We start from the raw sequence: 24,715 nt of genomic DNA on the forward strand, positions 1-24,715 counted from the left end.
AGCAACTTGGCATTCATATCTCAGACATTCATCCCACAAAATCTTTTGAGTGCCTACTGTGTGCCAGACATTTACGCTTAGTGGTACTTGCCCAACAAAAAATAATGAAAAGTGATAAGCATTATGAAGGAAAGAGAATGGAAATAGAGAATAACGGGGCATTTTAGATCCTATTTAGATAATGTGGTTAGAGAAGCCCTCTCCATGGGTACTGCATTTAATTTGGAGCACACATGATGGCAGGGTGGCCAGGGCAGGGTGAGAGAACATTTCAGCAGCAGGAGCACCCTGTGCAAAGGTCCTGGGGTGTCAGAGCGATCACAACAAAGAGAATCGACCTGCATGAGAGCAGCCTCATTTATTGAGCTCTTACTCCCTGAACTGTGCACCTTGCAAGCATTACCCCAAGGAGTCTTCAACAGTGGCCCTCCTGAAGAGATAGGTACTAGTACATCTCCATTTTATAGATCAGGAAACTGAGGTTAATCTGCTTGCCTGCCCCCAATCAATCAGCTGGTCAGTAGCAAGGTCAGGATTTGCACTAAGTATATTTGAATCCAGAATCCTAGACCTTCACATTCAGTTATCATTAGAAACCAACCCAACTCACTTTTCATATATTCATATATTCTAGGCCTCTGTGTTGTGCAAAGACTTCTACAATGATTTAAGTAAGGTTTTATTTTACCTGTGCTCGGACAGTCTACATGTAAAAGGGTTGTCAGTATTTACATTTGATTGGAAATTCATAAGCATTAGGCGACTTATAATGTCCATGTGTCTTTGAAATCTTGTTTTGTTTTATTAAAGACATTTTTGAAAACATGCAAGTAAAGGAAATGATTCTGGAAGTGTTTTTCTTTGCTTTTATCAGTATTGTTACAACTTGGTAGTTCCAAGTATTGTTGTTCCGAGTATTGTTCCAGCTTACAAATTTAAGTTCTACTATGAGGGTTGCTGAGGAAGCCACAGATTAAACACACACACACACACACACACACACTCACACACTCTCACATTCACACAGACCACAATAAAGACCACTGAGTCGTAAGGTATAGTTTCCTTTTCTTCCATCTCAATTATTCATATTTGTTTTAATTATTATAGTTACATAAAAAGCAAAAGCAGAAAGCTAGACCATAAACTGCTTCAGAATGCACTTAGACGAAAAATACACCTTGTAAAATTTCTGGGGTTGAATCTATCATAGGCCCAAGGGTAGCAGGACCCTTCCTAGATCTGAGCCTGTTGCTTCTCACACGCTAGAGACACGGGTTATTAAACACAGGGCTCTTGCCCACAAGCTCACATCAGGAAGCTGACAGATCTCTGGGCTTCATCCCATTGTTCCACGGGGTCAAGACCAAAGGGGCTGGGAACAGCAGGTTTGGTCTGGCCTAGGCCACCATGGGGTAGTTTCTTATAAAGAGAGATCTGAGGAGAGAGCCACAGAGAAAATGGTATACGGATCTTCTGAGTTATAGACTCATCGTCTGAGTTTTCTTGAATTTCAGAGTACTTTGCAAAGTACCATAAACAGATTCATTAAAAAGAACTAAAAGGAAATAAAGGAAGGGGTTTTAACCTAACAACCCATGAGCTAATGTGTTGATTGGATTGGATTCCAGGCATCTCGAACAGTGATCCACAGTGCAGACATCACATTCCAAATGCTGGAAGACTGGAGGAACGTGGACCTCAACAGCATCACCAAGCAAACCCTCTACACCATGGAAGACACTCGAGATGAGCACCGGAAGCTCATAATCCAGTGTAAGATGCTCTACCAGGGCGTTTGTCTTTTTATTTGTTTAAAAAGAAAGAAAGAGTATCTTGGTACATAATTAGGTGGCATTCCCACCCTGTCCTTGTCCCTGGGATCCCATCCCCTCTCTTCTTCCTGTTAGATGGGTCAGCCTAGATGGAGGGGCTAGCTGATTTACAAGGACATGGGTCAACCTTGCTGGAGAAATTGGGTGCTGGGGCATTGGGCAGCACACAGTGTCAGGCAAAAGGCCCCACCCGTGACCCTCGATGCCAGGTGCTGTTCCCTAGGTGGCATCAACAAATGAGGACAAAAGCTTGCTGCCTCTCTCAGTGTATGCCATTATGTCAGCCTGGAGGCAGCTGGAAATCCCACCTACTTTTCTGTGGAGGGTCACGGGCGTCAGCCCACCTATTTACTGGCAGGTGAACCTCTCAATCGTAGTAGATGTTTGAGAAGGGGATGGAAGGTGATTCACTTCTGTGAATACATGTTCATGCCCCTGTGGATAAAGATGGTGAGAGTACCGCTCCAGGTGTTATCCTGATGTGGTCGGGCTGCTCTTCTTAGCAGCAGAGGACACAGAAGGCCAGAGAACACCCCCATTCTTAGCACATCTGTGCTGTTCCTCAACGGCCCATCACAGCCTCTGCCCAGGGAATCCCCTGGACCAGGGTCTGTTGGCTCCTTCCTTATTTTGCTCAGCCGTCGCTTCTTGTGCCTCGGGGGAAGGGAGCGTGAGGACAGAGGGTGAGTCCGTCCGGCCCCATTAGCTCTTGGAGAGCTTGGTGCTGAGGCTGTGCTGGATGTGGGGGATATGGCAGCAGCTGTGCCTTCTGGATGGGGTGAGGCCCAAGGCCCTAATAGTGATATTCAGGAAGCTGCAGAGTGGCTGTCCCCCACCCCGAGAAGAGGGGCCTACTCTTCTGAGAGCCCCAAGCCCCTTAGGTTTCCACTACAGCCCCTCAACACTGTTGCCCTGAAGGAAAACTTTCTTCATCCAGCCTAAGCATGTCATGTTTATAAACAGAGTTCTCTAAGATGTTCCTATTAGAGACCTCTTTTCAAAAACAAATGGAGCAGCTGAAGCACTGGATCACGTGGACCTTCCCTGGGGCTTCTTCTTTCCTAGTGACCCCAGAGCTCCTCTCAGGCTCTTATTTCTCCCTGTGCAACAGCCTCCAGCCTGCTTCCCCCTGTTAAGAATTTTAGAGATTGTCACAAATAATAATTCAGCTGATAGAGTGCCTAGTTTATGCCAGGTCCTGTGTCATGATCTCAATCTCCACATCAACCCTTTGGGGAAGATTCACTTATCAGCCCCATATTACAGATGAGAAAACTGAGCCCCAGAGAGGTGGTAAACCTTTCCCAAGGTAGCAGAGCTAGACCTGGAACCCAGGTCTAGTTTTGGTGTCACTGCCATGCACTAGTGCATGCCAGAGGAGAAAAAAATAACGAGATGTGGGCAAGCTTTAGAGGTTCCAGGATCTTTCCAGGTGCTTACAATCATGCTTCCTGTTCTGTTTTTCCTTCTGGAAGGCAATGGAAAGCATGGCTAAGAGCCCCCTAACAGTGCTAGCTATACTCCTGATGGCCATGTCCCCAGGGCCTCACACAGGGCCAGGGGTAGAGGTGGGGGCCAGCAATGTTTGTGGAGGACCAAATAGATGGGTGGAAGCCCAGAATGATCCAACTTCCTGGTTCTGCTAACCACTCCTAGCAGCATTAGACTCAGCTCTCTTCTCCCCTCAGCACCTTTCATGGGGGGAAGAAAATGTGACGCAGACTCATAAGGAAAAATACAATCACCATTGCTTGTTTTAGGGACCAGGCTCTGAGCCTTTGCTGGAGCAGCACGAAGGTCACTGCTGCTTCTCCAAGAAAGAACCTTTTGGGGCTTTCTCTTCTGGCTTTCTTAGGCTGGGGGCAGAATGTTGTCCTGTATTTTTTTTTATTTTTTATTTTTATTTTTTGCGGTACACGGGCCTCTCACTGTTGTGGCCTCTCCCGTTGCGGAGCACAGGCTCCAGACGCGCAGGCTCAGTGGCCATGGCTTACGGGCCCAGCCGCTCCGCGGCATGTGGGATCTTCCCAGACCGGGGCACGAACCCGTGTCCCCTGCATCGGCAGGCGTACTCTCAACCACTGCGCCACCAGGGAAGCCCAGAATGTTGTCCTTTAAATCTGTGATTGTATTCTTCTAGAGGAAGGGAGTCATAATGAGGTTCAGTGCAACCCACCTGGTACTTAGTGAATGCCTGTCCTGGGTCTGGCACTGTGTTAAGACGCTGAGCAAAGAGCAGTGAATAAGATGGACACTGCCCTTGCCACGTGGAGCTTAGAGCTAATGGCAAATCAGAAGTTGAACAAGTAATTTCCAAATGGTTGCATTTTACCAAAGAGGACATACTATGTGATGCAGTGCCGGGATGAGGGGGATTGAGGAAGCCTGAAGGCAGGTGGCCTGGCACGCGGGTGTCATCCCTGCTCCTTCCAGACAGCTGGGAAGTAAGTTCCTGAACACAATGAGCTGGACCAAAGGTCGGTTTGAATAGGACTAGGGGCACCTGTGTGCTGCACCCTCCTTTCCTTACAACCAGTTGACAAGTCTGCGGACTCTTGCTTTAGGGGGTTACCATCACATCCATGATGTAGATGCTGGCTGGGGATGCCTGGCTTACCTTAAATTAAAAAGTACACATTGGGACTTGAGCATGATGATTAGAATGAGTCTTAAGTGGTGCTGTGGTAAGAGCATGCGGTTGGGATGCCTGACAGACCTTGATTCAAACCCTGGCTCTGGTGCGCTGTGACCTCGGCTTCCAAATCTGTAAAATGGGGATAATGCAAAAGGATTAAATGGGACAATGTGCACCACATACATGGTACACAGCGTAGAGCTAGTGTAGAGAAGAGGTTGGGAGGCAAGCACTTGAGTCAGGCTGTGTTTGAAACTTGCCTCTGCCATTAACCAGCTGTGAAAGTCACTCATCTCTGTGTGCCTCTTTTGCCTCATTTGTCAAAAGGCTGGGTGTGTGTGAGGGGGTAATAATAGTACCTACCTCCATGGGCCGTTCATCCTTTCAACAAACATTTGAGCAACTGCTGTGTACCAGGCACTGTTCTAGGTCCTGGCCTCATGACATTCACATTCTAGGGGTAGTCTAAGGTCAGAGTGTGCCCGTAGAAAACATTTTAGGAGAGTGCCTGGCATGCGGCAAGCACTCAGTAAATGTTGGCAGTTAGCACTTTCATTGCCATCTCGATCATTATCATCACGGATTGAAGCACAGTGGCTCAGACGCACAGGCAGTGCCGTGAAGAGTGAAGGAACACCAGAGGGAAAGTCAGAGACTGGGTTCCAGTTCCTGCTCTCCCACCAACTCACCCTCTGACTCTGGGGGGGTCATCTGATCTCTAAGACATAGCTTCCTCACCTATAAAATGAGACAGATCAACTAAATGGGTTTTGTAAAGTCCTTTCTCATTCTAAAGTATATGTTTTCGGGTCCTGGAAGCTGACCTCTTGCAGCAGTTATCAGTTAAGTAAAATAGAGCAGATTGGCCAGTCCTGGAAAATGGGGCAACAGAAGCTGCTCAGAGAAATGAAAACTGTAGGAACATGTGAATCCTGAACACCCATGCACACCCCTAACTATAGCAGTAGTGTTCTTAGTGATACAGTGAAGGTAGAATGCAAATAGTAAAGTGCTGTGAAAGTACAGAGGGAGAGTGATCAGTTCTGCCGGCAAGGGGCATGGGAGGGTAAATAGGATTTCATCGGAGGATCATTTCAGCTGTTTCATGACAGACTAAATAGTCTAAGCAGAGGGAACTGCCTGAGAAAAGCGGGGATGGCAAGTAACCCGGGGTGGCCAGGGCTTAAAGTGTTCACAGGCACGGAAGATGAGCCTGGGAAGGTAAGTTGGGGTGTATTCTCTAAATCCTTGAATGCCCTGCTAAGACTTTGGAGCTTTTTATTTTATTCCGTTGTATTCCTTTGTTCTTTTAACACCTGTGTGTGTTTAAACACAACTGCATGGTGTGTGGGGTCTCCTCTGTTTGACAGTGTATCAGGAGTTCGACCATCTCCTGGAGGAGCAGTCTCCCATCGAGTCCTACATCGAGTGGCTGGACACCATGGTGGACCGGTGTGTTGTGAAGGTTGGTAAGCTGAAGCGGAAGGTGCAGGCCCGGGTGTGGCAGCCCATCACTCGCCTTGATGGCGCTTGGGTAATACAGAGCCCCGCAGTGAGCTAGCTGAGTGTTTCCTCGGCAGCCTTGGAGCCGTAGGGATACAAGGAGAGGCCTGGGCCCCCCTCAGGAGTGGGGGAGGGGTGCGTCACGAGGCAGGACTCTGAGTCTCCCTCCCCTGGTTCAGCCAGGTCAGCATCTCTCTCAGCGGTTGTACGTGTTGAGTCTCGACATAAGATTTCATTTCTTAAAGTGTATTTTTGCTGTTAAAAATAAAAAGTCTATAACATTGAACTTAGAGACCCGAAGCCTTCCTGTCATTTCAATAAGAGACAGTAATAAATGAAGGTCAAATCAACCACGCATACAGCCGTTCACTCTCTTGTAGGTGGCTGCCAAGAGGCAAGGGTCCTTGAAGAAGGTGGCCCAGCAGTTCCTCTTGATGTGGTCCTGTTTTGGCACAAGGGTGATCCGGGACATGACCTTGCACAGTGCCCCCAGCTTCGGTAAGGCCACCCCAGCCCTCCCCACATCCAAACACGTCTTCTCTGGGCTCTATGTACCAAGTCCATCTCTCCGGAGTCAGGCATGGTCTTGCTGTCTCTGAGACCACAAGGACATCACCCGGAAACATTCTCTGTTCTGGGGGGACACGATATTGTTAGGACTTTCGGGGAGAAAGATGGCATTGCACGCTAAAGGAGAAGTATACATATCTGAAAATGGGAGGCTTGCACACAGATAACATTATTTGAGTTTAAAGAGGAGTAAGTAGCAGTGGCTGTGCTCCCCTTTTTCTGGAAGTCCCCAGTCGTGGCTGCTTCCACTGGTCTATTTTGCCAAATTTCATAGTGTGGATTTGCCAAGACTGGGCACATGAAGAAGCCTCCGAGGCCAAAATTTGCAAACGGCTTGATTGACAGGCCAGTGGCGGGTAAAGTTTTCTTTGATAACGTGCCCCAGTGTGATCCCCAGTAAACGACTTTTGCATTCATTTTCCCTTTTGTTTCACTGACCCCTTGGGTTTTCATCACCTCCAGGACACATCCCTACCCCAAGTCCTTGTCTCCTGTTTTCCAGTTTAACGGGACTTGAAATCTCTGACCGGAGGTGCTTACAGTAGTCTCTGCGGGCAGGAACCTAATCACCGACTTGGGGTGAATGCCATTTTTCACTGGAAAGAATGGCGTACGCATTGAGTCCAGGTCATCATTAGCAAAGTGAGGTGGAACTTTAAGGCATTATCCAGACATTTGAAATCTCAAAACCCTTTGGCCTCAGTTTTCTAGGCATTTCGGCAAAGGGCTGTTGGTGAATTTTCTGGGTAATTGCTTCAGTTCTCTGTTTTACTTTGCAAGTAGAGATGTGGTTTTGCTTCTCATTATCTCCAATTAAGCCAATCAGCTCTGGGTTTTGCTCTGGGTTTAATTTGACACTTTTCCATCTAGCTTTTTATGGTCTTGTCACTATTTCCCAGTTGTGCTATACAATGCAGTGAATATGTGGTGAAACAAAGAAGGCACTATTTTTTCTAAACAGCTCTGTCCATGAAAGACTGTGTTTACCCAATTGGAGAAGCGTTTTGTTGTGGATTTCTTTAATCTCAGCATTGGGAAGTTCTCTGAACCTGCCTGCACCATGGCTACAGATGGAAATTCTCTTTGAGCTGTATATGGAAATGCTCTGGTGACTGCTACCTGGGCAGTGCCACCAGGCATGGCATTTTGATGACTTCCAGTTCAGCATAGTTAGTGTTAGCACATGTTACCTCTGGCTCTGGGAAGATCATTTGTGCATAACTGCGTTCAGTTAAGCTGATGGGTGAAAAATATTCGAGATTTTTTTCATTGCTTCAGAAATCAAAGAAGAACGATACCTCACAAATAAGTATATATACATCCACAAAGCAAGCACCCTTTCCTTGTTTTATATCTTATTCTTCAAGTTGCTGATTCTTATACTGACTGTATATTATCAAACACCCTTCATTAGACAGGGAAAGTAGTCTATGTTGTAATAGCCTTTGAAATCCATTTGTATGTACTAAGTTAACAGTCAATGTTATGGACAGTAGAACAATTAGAATAGGTTGAATTTATTACTAAGAAATATTATTCCTTAAAATGTGTTTATTTCTTTTTGAACCACACACATTCTAGGATACACTGGAAACTCAGGCAAATGGCAAAAATGGTCACAAATCTTTTAGAAAAGGAAAGAAAAGAGTTATTAACCCAATTTCACTTTTACAGTATTTTTCAACCCTGAACAGATGGAAATAATACCTGTCTCCAAGTCCATTTAGCAAACTATCTGAAATGGTCCTGCTCATCCGACTCATTGTTGAGTTTTACAGCTTGGGGTGACAGGCAAGTTGAAAGAATTTGCGGCAGACAAAAGCCCAGCTCCCCCTTTCTGCCTGTATATGTCAAAGACACAGTTGGTGGTTGTGTTTGGGTCATGTGTTCCCTGTATAAAAACAGCTAATTAGGAAAAAGAGCCCTCTGTTCCCTGGCCCCTCCCCCAACCACAGGGGCCAGCTCTATATATCTTATAACTCCCACACGATCCTGGTAGCTGTGAATGGTGCAGGGTTTGTATGTCCGAGTAGCAGGCTGACCGTCACAATGATCGTGTGGAATATCACAATGATCCCGCGGGGGGACTCTATCACCTCTTCGCAGAACAGCCTCTTTCAAAGGTAGTTGACTCCTTTCTTCTCCGTAATTCCTTTTCACTCTTTTCTCCCTAATTCCTTTTCACTGAAAGAGCCTATGCGGTGAACTAAAGTAGCCAGACTTTCTTTCTCTGCTGCAAGCAGCACTTTTCTAGCAAAATTAGTCAGCAAAGGTAGGGTAGCAGGCAATGAACTTTTCATCCTAATGGGGCTGAGGAAACTAGAGGTTCTATTTAAAAAAAGCAACAACAACATATTTTCAGTTGACTGCTCTGATTTTAGTTCGTAGGATACCTGGATCCCAAGTCAGTGCAGGTGCCTTTACCTTTCACTATGGGTTTTTACCAGATGCCCCCGTTTCACTGTTGGGAACATCCGGAAGGCAACAATAGTTCCTGGAAGTGCTTCAGCATGAAATGCTGTGAAAGGCTGCCTCGGGTTTGATGGCTAAGGGGGCAGGGCTACATATCATTTCCCAGGTTTTCACCTTTTTACACGCTTGTTTTCTGGCCTAGCATCAAAGCTCACCCACTCGGGCAGGGCCGGGGAGGCCACATGGGATCAACTCCCAGGCCAAGTGGCCATGACGGACGGAGCCTCCAGACTGCTTCTCAGGGTTTAGATGTCCTGGCCTGGCTCTCTTACCCAGAACCTGCTAAATTGCAGAATCTTGACATTCAAAATGTCTCTCAGGCCCCCTCCAAGCGCCAGGAGGCAGGAATTGCTTTCCCTGTATTCGGGAGAAGAAGCAAGAGACCCAGCGAGGAGAGGGGGCTTGCCCAGGATGCACAGCAAACTAAGCTGAGCTCCCCTGGGTATCTATCCCATGCTAGAGCCACACTGCCAAGGCCTCTTGTAACTTCCTTCAGCTGAATAGTAATAAGAAAAGCAAAGTAACGTTTATTCAGGGCCTAGTGTACACTAGACATAACATTAGGCACTTTCCCATTTAATTCTCACAACAGCTTATGAGGTCCGCTATTACTGCCCTCAATATAACAGACAAGGAAGTCGTGAAAGAACATGAAGCAAAGGCAGGATAATGCTACTCTTTATAACAAATGTGTAGGAAGCACATAGAACCATTTAATTCTCACATCAACTCTGCAAGGCAGATAATAATAGGTACCTTTTTACTGAGTTGGAGAAGTTTCTTGCCCAAAATCAATATGGCAAGTGGCAGAGCTCTGTTTCAAAATCAGATGTGCATGACCACAAAACCCATGCTTTTTCAATTCCCACAATTGAGACAAATATCCTGGGCTCAGATGCATGGCACAAAAAGGCTAGACAAATTTGTTTACCCCTCATTGATGGTTTTTCTAAAACCATATTGATAGAGTAAAAAATTTTTTAAGCTATGAGAGAAAAGAACAATAATTAGACTATCATGAGTAATAAGAGATGCCAGAAGACAATGGAATAATATCTTTTAAGTACTGAGAACAAAGAACTGTGAACCATTATTCAAGAGTGAGGGCAAAGCAAAGACATATTCAGTTATACAAAAACTAAGAGAACTATGTGACACCCATAGAACTTCACTTAAATAAAATTAAAGGATGGGGGCTTCCCTGGTGGCGCAGTGGTTGAGAGTCCGCCTGCCAATGCAGGGGACACGGGTTCATGCCCCGGTCCGGGAAGATCCCACATGCCGCGGAGCGGCTGGGCCCATGAGCCATGGCCGCTGAGCCTGCGCGTCCGGAGCCTGTGCTCCGCAACGGGAGAGGCCACAACAGTGAGAGGCCCGCGAACCGCAAAAAAAAGAAAAATTAAAGAATGGATTTCAATAAGAAGAAAAATAAAACCATAGCTAAGGTCTGGGATACAAGAAACAACAATATTCTAGTTACTGTTGTTGTTTAACAAAAGTGTAGTGGTTTAAAACAGTATTATGCTTACAGATTCTATGGGTCAGGAATTTGGACAGGGTCCAGCGGGGATGGCTTGTCTCTGTTCTATGATGTCTGGGACCTCAGAGGGGAAGACTCAAAAGCTGGAGTTCATCGACGGCTGGAGGCTGGCATCCTCTGGAAGCTTTTTCCCTCACGTGTCTGGTGCCTGAGCTGGGATGACTTGAACACTAGGACTGCCGATTGGAGTGTGTTCAGGTGGCCTCTCCATGTGGCTCAATTTCCTCACCACACAGTGGCCTCTGACCAGTTGAACCTCTCACATGGAAGCTTAGGCCCCATGAGTGAGTGTGCCGAGGGGGGAGCCGCATTGCCTTTATGACCCAATCTCAGAAGTGAAAGTTTCACTCCCCCTTACTCTGTTGATCAAAGCAGTCACAAACCTACCAAGATTGAAGGAAGTGCATAGACACCTCCGCCACAATGTTCCCAGGAAGGAGTGTCAAAGAATTTGGGAGCCCTGTTTTAAGATGAGAGAAATTTTAAAATATATAAGCAAATTTAATTAACTTTTGGTTGTAATTTAAAAACTAATTTGTGTGTGTTTCAAGAAGGTAAAACCAAATTCCAGGAAACAATAAAACACAGGGTAGCTGGGAGAGAATCTTTAAGGAATAGTTAACGCATGCTAAGGTCTTTGTCTTGAAATACTAAATAACTGTAGACTTTGTTGAAAAAAATTTATAGTTTGGATTTAATAGATGTTTGGATATATGATCATCACTAAAAGAATAGAATCATAAGTTACCAAAGAAAAATGGAAAAATGTGAAAACTTAAATGGCAAGAATTGAGAAGATAAAAGAAGCTTAGAAAAAGGATCGTAAACTCAAAATATGAAACAGGATGCTAGAAATAAGATCAAATAATAACCACAGTAAATGAAAAGGTCTCTTCCCTCAATAAACATCAGGCATAAATTGCAACGTTTACTAAACTTTTAAGAAGCATAAAATCCTTATTTTATGAAAATGAACATGAAAACAAAAGAAGGAAAGCTGTACAGTTAATTTTATGAAGCTAATATAATCTCAGTTTCAAAATCTTGGAAGAGCTGTAGAAGAAAAGAATATTATGACTCAACCACACATAAATATAGATGAAAACATTCTAAATAAAATACTAGCAGATCAAATCCAGGGCAAATTTTTTTTTAAATCATGGTTAATGAGGCCTATGCCAAGAATTCAAGTATGATTCAAAGTCAGAAAATTACTATTTAACATACTGCATTAACAAATTAAAAGAGAAAAGTCATATGTTCATCTCTATCGATACAAAGGAAAAATGTATTTGATACAGTTCAGCTTTCAAGTATAATTTTTAAAAACTCTTGGCAAACTAGGAATAGAAGGGTATTTATTTAATATGTTAAAGAGCATTCGACAATCTGCAGAAAACAATATACCAAATGGTGAAACTTTAGAAGTTTTCCCATTCCCATCATGAATAAGACACAAATGCCTTCTAATGCTGTTTCTGATAGATACGTACTGGAGGTCCTAGCCAATGCAATAAGAAAAGGAAATGAAATATAAGAATTGGAAAGGAAAACACAAAATTGTCTTTATTTCTAGACATGTCATGATGGCTGACAAGAAAAAGAGAATCTACAAACTAATAGAACAAATAAGAATTCAGGCAGGTTACTGAATTCAGTTTTTTAAAAATCATTTACATTCTTACCATTAACTAGAAAATATCTATCTCTATGTATCTGTATATCTATATCTATATATCCCATTCACAACAGCAATAGAAATGTGCCCAGAAGAAAATTCTAACAAAAATTATTTTAAGACCTTCAAGGAAAAAACTTTTTAAATATTACTGAAATATACCCTGTTCATATCTGGAAAAGGATATGCCCTTCAAATATATAAATCAATTGGAATTTCCATCTGGTTCTTAACTTTTTCTTCCTTTGATTTTGAAAATCTGATGTTAAAATTCATATAGAAAAGCAAAAGGCTGAGTAATAAAGAACAGGTATAGGGACTTGCTAACCTGATGTTCAGGTTTATTAAGGAGTAAGAAAATGTGGTCATCTAACAGTGCTAGACAAAGAGTAGTGAAACAGCAGAGATGCCCAAGACAGACTGACATGAAACTTGTCTTTGCCTCATCAAATTCTTGCCTTTCTGTCTCAACAAGAGGATTGTACAGATGATCTGTGTGACAGAGATATGGCATTAAAAATCAGTGGACAAAGGTTCTGGGACATGCATTTTAGGATAAATAAAATAAAATTAGACCCCTTCCCTAGAAACAATTTTCCCCTTCTGAAAAGAAACATCTAAATGAAAAAAAAAAAACCCAAAACTTAAAACCTTTTAGAAGAAAATATGGATGGTAAGTTTATGACTTTGGAATAGGAAATTATTTCTTTAAAAAAGTACCAAAAAGGATAAATCATAAGGAAAATATTGGCAAAGTTGACTGCACTCGGATTTTAAACTTCTGTTTAATAAGCACAACATAGACGAAATTAAAAGATAAAAGCCACAGAGGGAATTCCCTGGTGGTCCAGTGGTTAGGACTCCACACTTCCACTGCCGAGGGCCTGGGTTCGATCCCTGATCAGGGAACTAAGATCCCACAAGTCGCATGGCGTGGCCAAAAAAAAAAAAGCCACAGAAAGGGGGAAGATATTTTGCAATGCATATAATGAACAAAGTATTAATATCCAGAATATATGATAAATCCCTCTAAATACATTTCTAAAAGACAAATACCCCATTAGAAAAATGGGCAAAGAATATGAATAGTTCACAGAAGAGGAAATTCAAATGGGCAATATCATGTGAAAAGAGGTGGACCTTTCTAGTAATTAGGGTACTGCAACTTATAAAGACAATAACATTTCATACCCTTCAGATGGCAAATACTGTATTTCCTACGCTACCAGTAAGGATGTAGAAGATTTTGGTGAGCAGCGTGGCACTATCTCGTTAAGACTTAAGATTGCAGGTGCTCTTGGACCCACTGATTCCACCTCTGGTCCTAGAGCCAGGTATTTTTTGTACCTAGGCAACAGGTACAAAAAATATTCATTAGAGCCAGTTTCCAATAGTGAAAAATGTAAATAACCTAAATTTCATCGACAGGAGAATGGACAAATAAATCGTGGCATAGTCACACAATGGCCATTAAACAAGACCTACATGTGTCACTGTGGATAGATCTAAAAACACCCAAAGTATCACGTGCAGATTGTAGAATACTCTGTAAAGTATGGTACCATTTCTATCAAGTTTGAAAATAAAAAACAATATCATGTGTTTTTATGGATATATAAATATAGGTAGTAAGAGTATAGAAATGCATGTAAACAGTAAATACCAGATTCGAGGCAGTGATTACATCAGGGCATGAACACAGGAAGCAGAGAAGCAGGATTAAGGAAGGGAACACAGGGGGTTCATTTTTATCTTCAATTTAAAAATATGATTCAAATATGGTAAAATGTTAAAATATTATAAAGCTTGGTGTTGAGTACACTGGTGTTCATTTTAAAATTCTTTTTTTTTTTGGCCGTGCTGTGCAGCACGCAGGATCTTAGTTCCCCAACCAGGGATCAAACCCCTGCCCCCTGCATTGGAAGTACAGAGTCCTAACCCCTGACCACCAGGGAATTCCCTTAAAATTCTTTATACTTTTCCATATGTTTGAAACTTTTCATAAGAAAAAAGAAATGCTTTGATTCTATAAGATGCCATTAACTATGTTACCATATAACAACAACAATCTCCTTTTGTCTCTATCCTAGTACCTTTTTCCATAACGGGCTCTGATGCTCAATAGCTCTGTAACTTTAGGCAAGTGGTTTAAAATCCTCTGAGACTTCATTTCCCCCATGTGTTAACTGAAGATAATAATACCTCCTTGGGACTTCCCTGGTGGCGCAATGGTTAAGAATCTGCCTGCCAGTGCAGGGGACATGGGTTTGAGCCCTGGTTCAGGGAGATCCCACATGCTGCAGAGCAACTAAGCCCACAAGCCACAACTACTGAGCCTGCGTGCCACCACTCCTGAAGCCCACGCACCTAGACCCCGTGCTCCACAACAAGAGAAGTCACCGCAATGAGAAGCCCGCGCACTGCAACGAAGAGTATCCCCCAGTCGCCCCAACTAGAGAAAGCCCGCGCACAGCAACAAAGACCCAATGCAGCCAAAATATAAATAAATAAAAATAAATAAATTTAAAAAAACCCTTCATAGTGTTGTTGGAAAATTAAAAGGGCTTAGCACAGAGCATATGGTAAGTGGTCAGTGCTTGCTCATTTGATTCATTCATCCAACAAATAACCATTGAGCCTCTACTATGCCTGGCACTGTTCTAGACACTGGGTATAGAACAGTGGGGAAAAGAAAAAAAGATAAAAATCCCTGCATTCATGGAGCTTACAATCTAGTGTAGGGAGGCACGTGATAAAGATAAGTTCAGTATATAGTATAGCAGATGGTGTTAAGTGCTAAGGGAAGAAATAAAGCAGGAATGTTAGCTATAATTGCCTCTATCCTGTCTGTCTTTGATGTTTCTCTTTTCCTCTCCCTCTCTCCCTCCCCTGCCTCCTTCCCCTCTCCCTCTCATCAGTCTTTGTGTACCCTGGCACTGAACTGTTTGTTACCTAATAATCTTAAGGATTGATTTTTGCTAAGGACACTGTAGCTTTTGTGGAGTCAGTGACTGAGCTTTAAGTTTCCTTTGTACTCAGAGCACTTTGCACAATAGTAATAAGCAAGAAGCAGTAGCTCTACAAACTCTCCTTGTTTGAAAGATGATTGAAAATTATCAGACCAATTGGGTAACTGATCAGAGTCATTAGGAAGAGAGCTTGAAACCCCAAATCAACACTTCCCCTGGAGTACTGGCCTCCAAACCCAGCTCTGATGTTTTCTAACAGTGTGGTCTTAGGCAAGTGTCTTCACCTCAGATCTTGTTTCTTTATCTATTAGACAGGGGTGCTGTATAGATGACCCAAGGTGCCTGCCTGTGCTAAAACTACTAAATCCATTTTTATTATCTAGGGTTTTCCATTCTAATTCGGTTTCATAGTGTCTTTCTCTCTTACTATCCTTATTGACTTAGAGCCACAATCTCAGCAAATACTTCTTCATTTTGGAGACCTTTTCCTTTTAGGTATTTGATGCTATCTTTTGACTTCTTTGACTCTATGAACAAAACAGTCACATCACAGGGTGTTAGAACATTAATAGCAAAAGGGACCTTAGTTACTATTTATTCAGCATCTAGTATATACTTTTCCTCATTATGGTACTTCTGTAAAATAGGTTTGACTGTTTCCCTTTTAGAGAGCCATATTGCACGATTGAAGAACAACTTCAGAATCAGACAGTCTTGGATTCAAATCCCATGTCTGCCACTTAATAATTGTGTGACATTGGACAGTTACTTTACTCCTCTAAGTCTCAGTTTCCTCCTTTGCAGAAGGAGGGTATTGCTCATTTCAAATGGTTGTGATGAGAATTAAATGCAATAGTAAATCTGCAGCAGTTAACCCAGTGGCTGCCACAGAGCAAGGGCTCAGTAAACGGCTGGTTTTATTTTTAACATTTTCGAGGAGCAGCTCATTCAAGGTCCCAGTTACTAAGTGGCAGAGCTGGAGCTCAACCTGGGCAGTTTGATCCAGACCCATGCAGTTACCCACAATGCTGTACCTCCTCAGCGGTTCACAGGACTCATTTTGGGGAAGTAGATGGAAAGTTTAGTCTTGGAAGTCTGCATTTCACCATGACTCAAAAAAACCCTGAACCTTGCTGAATTCCAAGTGGGGTCAAAAAACAGACACAGCACCCTGGAGATGGAGGGAAAAGGTGAAGAAAGTGCAGGACAGGGGACGTGGACGTGGAGCTCTGTGGGCACAAGGATCATAGGTGGTGGCAGGCTCCGGAGAGACGGGGTATTGGTGTAGATGTGCATGACCTGCAGGGCATCCAGTGGCCTCAGAGTTAAGCCAGGGATTTTCTTCTGTAACATTTCTGGAGCAAAAGAATCAATCTATCTGAAATGAATGTGTGTGTGTGTGTGTGTGTGTGTGTGTGTGTGTATGCACAAAGAAGCCAGGTGCAACTAAAAAGGAGAAAATAAAGTCCACCAAAGAGGAGTCATCCAAAAGCCCCCAACTGGCCCTCATCACCTTATTTCTGAGACCTGAAAAGGCATAGAGCCCAACTCAAATGGCCCTTCTGGGGACCATGTTCTTTATTTTCCCCGTCTGTGCTATGAGGAGACTGGACCAGATGATCTGTAGGGGAAATGGGAACGGATTTTCGGAGCCAGAGCAAACTGAGGCCAATCCCTACTTAATTCCAATGGAGAGACTCATTTCCTTGTGTGTAAGAGGATAATACCACCTATCTCACAGTTTGGTGAAAGGATGAGAGCTGTGTTAAGTGCTTAGCAGAGTTCTTGGCACATAGTAAACATTCAATAAATGGGAGGTGCGATGACAATGATGATGATGACAATAATAGTGGTGTTGATAATGATGCTAGGATCACAAGATAATAAATAATGCCAGAGTCTCATAAGGCTTCTAAAAAAAGCAAACTCAAGGGAAATAGGAAGAGGAGGGCAGCTTGTAAATAGTCGGTGAGACGTTTTGGACACTTCATGGGACAGCAGGATGCCCATGTGGAGATGTCCCTTTGAGAGGTGGAAACATGGGACTAGAGATGAAGGCTTGGCCTCTCTGACGCTGGCATCCGTGAGGTCTTCATGACAGCAGACATGAGGGCCCCTTCCGTATGTGGATCTTCCACTGTCCATGGTGGCAGCATGACGTGCAAGAAAAGATGGTTTGGGGGACTTCCCTGGTGGTCCAGTGGCTAAGACTGCGCTCCCAATGCAGGGGGCCCGGGTTCAATCCCTGGTCAGGCAATTAGATCCCACATGCCTTAAGAGTTTGCCTGCCACAACTAAAGATCCCGCATGCCACAACGAAGATCCCGCAGGCTGCAACTAAGACCCGGAACAGCCAAATAAATTTTTTTTTTAAAAAAAAAGATAGTTTTGAAGTAATGTACTGTGTCATCTTGCACAAGTACTTGACTTTGCAAAACAGGAGTAAGAGCACCTGCCTTACAAGGTGGTGGTAGATATTAAATTAGAGAATATAATACTTTGAGCACAAAGGCTGGCACATGGGAAAAATCTTTTAAAATGATTGTTCACATCCCTTTTTATGAAGTAATCTACTCTAAATTTAAAATGAAGAATACTGCTTGAGGATACCAAATCTTTTCCATTATAATACCTTTTGTAACAACCATGTGCTAAACGGAAGTCTCAGAAACATTTAAGGAAATAATTCCGTTGTTGCTAATTTAAAGTGTCAGTTATGCTCCTGGAATTATGTTGTGTACATTGGTAGACACCAGTGAGTTAGAAGGCAAAGTCCCTGCCGTGAATATCCTTAGGTCCAGTCGGGGAAATAAGATAAACTTGTGGAAGAGAGAAAAATGCAAGACACTATGTCAAGCAATGCTGAACAAAGTGAGGGGTGCCCAGACGAGGATGACGCCTGTGCGAATGTGAGAGCTCAGGCGCATTTTGACAGATGGCTCAATAAGTACCATTTTTGATGATGTCCTATTAATAAATCGAGCAAGGAAAAGACTCACTTGCCACAGTGTTAATGACACTTACCTTATGCTAAACACCAGGCTAGGTGAGGAGACGACAAAGGAGAGCAACCTCTGACCGCAAGGTGATCCGTAACTGAGAGGGAATGAGGGTCCAGGACAGAGGGTCAGAGCACCGTGTGACGTGTTATCGACCAGGCTGAGGGGCACACCCGAGCCGACATGACTTACCTTTCTGTTTGGATCTTCTCTCACCAGGGTCTTTTCACCTAATTCACTTGATGTTTGATGACTATGTGCTCTACCTGTTAGAATCCCTGCACTGCCAGGAGCGCGCCAGTGAGCTCATGCGAGCCATGAAGGGAGAAGGAAGCACCGGTAAGCCGGCATTTCACTGGGAATCGTCCTCCTTGTCAATTTGATTTGTATCTTTACTTCTGTGCTCTGTGTTTCTTTAGCTCCGCATCCCAAAGAATTTAGTTATGGTGAACAAGTCAAATGGTGGGAAACCAATAATGTCTTTTTCTTCTTGAGAGTGGGCATGTGTGTACGTGGGAATTCCCTTGCATGCCACCATGGTGATGGGAAACCATCAGAGGTTTTAAGCAGAGGAGTGACATGACACAGATTAGAAAGAATATTTGCTTTTTAAAAGTCCCTGAAAGACAACTTGCCTTGACCTTTGACTCTAAGAACCCACCCTTTCTCTACCCATAGCAGAAGTCCGAGAGGAGATTATCTTGACGGAGGCTGCCCCACCAACCCCTTCACCAGTGCCATCGTTTTCTCCAGCAAAATCTGCCACGTCCGTGGAAGTGCCACCTCCCTCCTCCCCTGTCAGCAACCCATCCCCTGAGTACACTGGCCTCAGCACTACAGGTAATGAACAGCCCCTCAAAGGCTTTGAGTGGGGAGTTGATGTTTAAAGCCAGAGCTATCTGGAAAAACATTCTCCCTCCAGCCCCCTCCCAAAACAATGCCAAAATCTGAGTATCCTCCTGGATTTATGGATGACTTGCAGTTATCCATTTATTAGTTTGTATGTATTCCTTATGCTTCTGTTTTCAAGTTGGCAGATCAAGTCCATGATAAAATCTCCACCCACTGCCCCCCCCACAAAAAAATAAGTCACTAAAATGACATAAAACACAGAACACAGCCATTCTTGAAAACAAGAAAGGGAGCCCTCCATGAGCCAGAAACTGAGAGGCATCTCTGGAAAGTGGGGAGACAGGAAGTCATATGCTAAGCCATGGTAGCCAGAATCAAGGCAGGGGCAATAATGGAGGTTCAAGCTAATGCTACAGGGTCCCCAAGGAAGGGGAGAGTCCATCTGGTTGGAGACCTCACAAAGGAGGGGATTTGAGCTGAAACTTGATTTTAACTGACAAAGGTATTACAGAAGGGCCTCTGGGGAGAGGACAGTGTATGCAAATGCACAGGGCAGGAAGTATGGGGCCTTTTCGGGGAATGGTAAAGTGGTTAAAATGTAGGTGGTCATGAAGAAGGGTTACAAGCCTGGAAAGGTAAGTTGGAGTCACATCCTGCAGGATCTTGCATGCCAAGACAAGGTTTGAAAATGGAAGAAATGTTACAAGGATAATAATAGCTAGTTACTAGTGTCTAAATGTTGCTTTACCATGCACAAAGGACCCTTGCATAATTGTCTCACTTGATATTCACAGTAACACTGCAAGGTAATTATTGTTCCATTTTATGGAGGAGGAAAAGTAAAGGGTGGAGAAGGGTTAAACTCCTGGTCCCAGGCACCACAGTCAGTCATAAACAAATTGATTCATTCAGTCATTCTGCAAATGTCCTTGCTCTCAAGACTTGTGGAAATGATACACTGGATGTGGAATCTGCAGTAAGTGTTAGCTAATATAATAAATAGAGTGCGTGTGTGCACACATGTGTGTGTGTGCATGCACGTGTGTGTTTGTGTGCACCTCCACGTTTTCTCACATGGTTGCTGTGGGGATTAGATGAGGTAAGAAAAGCCAAAGTGCTTTGTTAACAGTGCACTGCTATCCAGATAGAAGGGGTTACTGTTAGGAGTGCCTACAAGATGAGGGCTGCAGCCAAGAGGGGTATAGGAGTTCAGGGAGGAGCAGACCCTGTCCATCCCACCGGAACCCGGGCAGGCAGAGGAGAGTCTTCAGGAGAGAGGTGAGACTCAAAGGCAGCCTTAAAAGACGAGAAGGACTCAGCTAACAGAGGAGTGAGCACACGGGAACCAAAGGCAGAAACAACCTTCTGCTAGATGGCCCTGGGTGAGGGTGGGGCAGGTGAACAGACCAGACTGGAGTGGAGAGCTTGGTTAAGACTGTGCTAATTAAATTCATTATCTTCTACTCCCTCATTTACCCAAGTACCAAATCTGGAAATCAGCTCTCCTCTCCCTCAGCTCTTCCTGTATTAGCTAGGATAGGCTAAGTTACTGTAACAGATAGACCCAAACATGGATGGTGTTAACACAGTGGAAATCTATTTCATGCAGGGTGTTTCCGTCAGAGAGAAGGCTCTCTTTAATGCAACCATTTAGAGACACGAGTTCCTTCAATATGAGGCTCCACCATACCCCAGGGCAGTGGGTCTCAAAGTGTGGTCCATGGACCAGAAGTACCAGCATCACCTGAGAACTTGTTGGAAATGCTCGTTACCAGAGCCCATTGCAGGCCTACTGAATCAGAAACTGTAGGGTGGGGCCCAACCATTTGCTCAAGAAGCCTCCAGGTGATTCTGAGGCTGACTAGTTTGAGGACCACTGCCTTAGGGCTTTGTCAGGTCTGCAACCAGCTAATGGAAATGGAGAGTGGGTCTGGAGGAGGAAGACCCACTCGAAAAAGCCCTGGCCTGAAGCTGGCGGATGTCGCTTCCACTTAGATTCCATCAGCAAGGACTTAGTCACATGGCCTCATGTAACTGTAAAGAGAGGTGGGGAAATGTAGGATAGGGTTCCCAGGCAGGGAAGGGGAAACAGATATGGGAGAGACGGCTGGCATTCTCCTCCACACCTCCCAAGGCCAGTTGTTCTAACACAAATCTTGACCCACCCTTTCCTTCCCAGCCCACTGCTGCCATCTGGTTCAGGCCTTCCCCACCTCTCATGGACATCCACAGTGACTCTCAAGCTGGGTATCCTCCCGGTTAGAATCTTCCTCCAGCCCCTCATAGCGTGGGCCTAGTTATATCCCAGTTCTAATTAGAATACACTGGGAACTAAATTATGTATTTTTGAAGATCAAATAGGATGAGATTGTCATATTTAGGTGCTTTTATCTGCTCATTCACGCACACGTCCATCCATTTATTCATTTATCTAATAAATATTTCTCAAGTGGTTTCTGTGAGCTAAACACTTCAAAAGCTGGTGATACAAACAAGTGAGTCGTGGTCCCTTACCCTGGGAGTTTATTGTGAGGGGTTAGGGTTCTGATGAGCAAGACAGCAGTTACAATATAATGTCACGAGTGCTGAGTTGGGAGAAAGGTCAGAGTGTTAGGGAGCACAAAGCAGGGCTTCCAGCCTCTATTTGGATGGTCTGGTTGGGGGCCAAATAATAGAGAAAAGGTATTCCAAGCAGAGGAAGTAAGTAGTACAGAGGCCTGGAGGCAAGAGAGCATGTCATTTTCCAGGAGTCTTTTGATTAATTCTTTCACTAAAGTTTCCAGAACCAGAGCTACTCAGAGAGGGAATGAACAGATGTTTAAGAGCCTATAAGGTGCCTGCCCTCTTTTGCACGTTGCCAGGGGCAGAAACGTGCCAACAAACCCAGTGGCCCTTTGTCAGAGACAGCTCAGGAGACTGGGTTCTTCAGAGCGGTGATGAAAAAAAGCAGGGTTGTCAACAACTGGCATTAGATGGAGTGATGATTTCACTTTGGGTCCACAGCTGGAGAGTCTTCCTCTTCTGTGGAAATTCAGATGTGAGCATCCCTGCATTTGTTTACATAGATGCACTTCAAATCGCATTTAGTTTTCTACTTGGAGCAGAAAGAACTTGACCGCCTCCCACCTCCTTCCCATGTTCTCTCCCTAGTGGGTTGTTGTAGTTCCTGTTTAGAAGGCTCCAGAAGAAAAGTACAGAACGACGTTTTTCGCTGAAAATAAAAAGGGAAAAGAACTTAAGCACTGTTCACAGCTCTGCAGCTGCTCAGGGGTCCATCGGAGACTGGAGTTGGGGGTCTCCTGCCTCACTAAGGAAGGAAGGGCAGTGAGAGCAGCTAGGAGCCACTAACCTGAATAATCCTGCCCACGTACTCCCACCACCGCCCAGGAGACACACATGTCAGTCAGTCAGTGATAACATCCTTACTTCTAAAATAAACAGGGAAATAATGCAAATGAAACAGTTCTGCATTATGAAGCAGAAACAATTTGAGTGGAACCTTTCTTCCAGTGTAGCAACAGATCAAACAAGAGGACACTAAGGAAATAAGGGGAAGGAGGAGTGTGAAGGAAAGATTTCTAGGATCTCATGATCATTCTCAGCCAGCTAGTGAGTCTGCTGCTGGCTTTCTTTGTAGCAATTTGGAGGCCTCACGCTATGGCAGTTGTGATAGTCAGAGGCACAGGAATATCATAAATGTGTACAGAGATTTCTGTGCAATGTGTTCAGGAGTCGTAAAAGTAGCTTCTTAGAAATACAAATGTGAAACAGGTTCTCTTCAGATGAGTGTAGCCTTTGAAGATTTTGGCACATTCCAGCTTTGTTCTCAGATATCTCCAGGGGGCATTAAAAATGTTATCCTGTATAAAACTATCTGTAATATTTTTCTCAAGTACCACTTTTGAAATACTCCATTGCTAAATTGGACTGGACCTTGGCATGCATTGTGGGTCATGGTCTTGGAGGGAACATAAACATAATTTCCTAACAACATGTATGGTTTTATAGCTATTACAATATAAAGCACAAATTATCCATGATATACACCTAAATCTTAGGAAATCTATTATAGTAGGCTTCTTAAGTTTGGGAATTTGTGCAGTTTTTTATTGAATAATGTTGTAAATTGGAGAACAATTATTATAAATTTTATAAAATGCATTTGCCATGTTTTTTTTTTTAGGTTAACTCAGCATATGGTTTTCATGACCAGCTAATTTTTATTTCCATCTTTAAATTACTGCTTGATTTGTATACCATTACTTTCCAAGAAGTATCTAAAGTGGTTAACAATTAAAAAAAAAAAGGAAAACCAATTTTTTTAAAAGGACCCAAGCCAGGAAGCAAGAAATGAAGAAGTAGTAGAGAAAATTAAACAAAACAAAACAACTCTTGGCTGAAACAGCTTATTAACGCCTTAAATGAAATTTTATGTGATCTAGTGACTTTGTTGGGCTTCTAGGACTCTGAATATCATTGCTCAGATGATATACGTGTCATCAAGTTTAGCTCATTGAGAGTCAGGGCCAATCAGGTATCTGCAGCTCTTCCATGTAGCAGTGTCTCACTGTTGATGGACACTTCCCCATTTTTCAGCTGTGAAAAAGAGAACAGTATTATGTCTGTCTGGTGAGCACAAAGAGAAAATTAATTCATTGCACATAACCTTTTGGGAACCTTTGACACAAGGACTAGTGAATACAAAGTAGTGTGAGAATGAGTTATGACTCACTAGGAAAACAGCCACCCATCTATATCTGTATCTAGTTCTCTGTCCATACCTGTATGTATTTCTAAATATGTTTTAGGATGGTATTTATTAATTGTTTTGAAAAGTCAGAGGGAAAAGGGAAGGCATATCGAGCACCCCAAACCACCTGATGCATGGCCAGTTTTGGTTGGGTATGTCAGAGTCTGTGGCAATGCCATGAGAAGAGACTGGGTAAAAGGTTCCATTTCAACAGATTTCCACAAGGTAGAATCTGGCCCATTTATCCTTTTTTTTTCTAATGTTGTGGGCTTGCCACCTTCCTCCTGGCCCAGCAAGTTCAGAAACCTTAGCTTTCTTTTTTTAAATTGTTTTTATTTTTATTTTTTTGCGGTATGCGGGCCTCTCACTGCCGTGGCCTCTCCCGTTGCGGAGCACAGGCTCCGGACACGCAGGCTCAGCGGCCACGGCTCACGGGCCCTGCCGCTCCGCGGCTTGTGGGATCTCCCCAGACCGGGGCACGAACCCGTGTCCCCTGCATCGGCAGGCGGACTCTCAATCACTGCGCCACCAGAGAAGCCCCTTAGCTTTCCTTAAGGAAAACTGGTGCTCCTCCTCTTCAGGAGCATGGCAGGTGGTTCCAAACAGAGCAACCCACTTCACAGGACACTGGGCTGCAATTCTTTAATGTCTTTTAAAGCAAAACGTTAAGATCCCACTCTGTGCAAGTCAGGCCCCTGAAGGGTTCTAAGACCTCGTTTATGATGCCATTTTAAGTATTCCCTCCTTCAGCAATGACAATAAAAGTTAACTATTAAACTTATGTTTTCAACTTCCCACCATGGGTTCCCTGCAACACAAAACCAGCAAATTAAATCATTGAGATGCTAGGATGCCTAAAGAAATATAAAGGCAAATTCCTCATAAATAGCCCTAACTGTAGAACATCTGGCC

General features: G+C 43.7%; 1 protein-coding gene across 3 annotated transcripts in view; it reads left to right on the forward strand.

The window, feature by feature from the left end:
* The window catches only part of RFX4 (regulatory factor X4), a 164,217-nt gene that overhangs the window by 122,504 nt on the left and 16,998 nt on the right, over nt 1–24,715 (forward strand). For all 3 annotated transcript variants that reach the window (XM_029205461.1, XM_029205463.1, XM_029205462.1), the window contains 5 exons: nt 1,632–1,776; nt 5,841–5,935; nt 6,354–6,471; nt 18,421–18,540; nt 18,880–19,041. In XM_029205461.1, coding sequence (XP_029061294.1) covers nt 1,632–1,776; nt 5,841–5,935; nt 6,354–6,471; nt 18,421–18,540; nt 18,880–19,041 — 640 coding nt within the window. The remainder of the gene's footprint in view (nt 1–1,631; nt 1,777–5,840; nt 5,936–6,353; nt 6,472–18,420; nt 18,541–18,879; nt 19,042–24,715) is intronic.

This window comes from Monodon monoceros, unplaced genomic scaffold (assembly GCF_005190385.1).
Source record: "Monodon monoceros isolate NGI ecotype Baffin Bay Population unplaced genomic scaffold, NGI_Narwhal_1 Super_Scaffold_6, whole genome shotgun sequence".
Lineage (NCBI taxonomy): Eukaryota > Metazoa > Chordata > Mammalia > Artiodactyla > Monodontidae > Monodon > Monodon monoceros.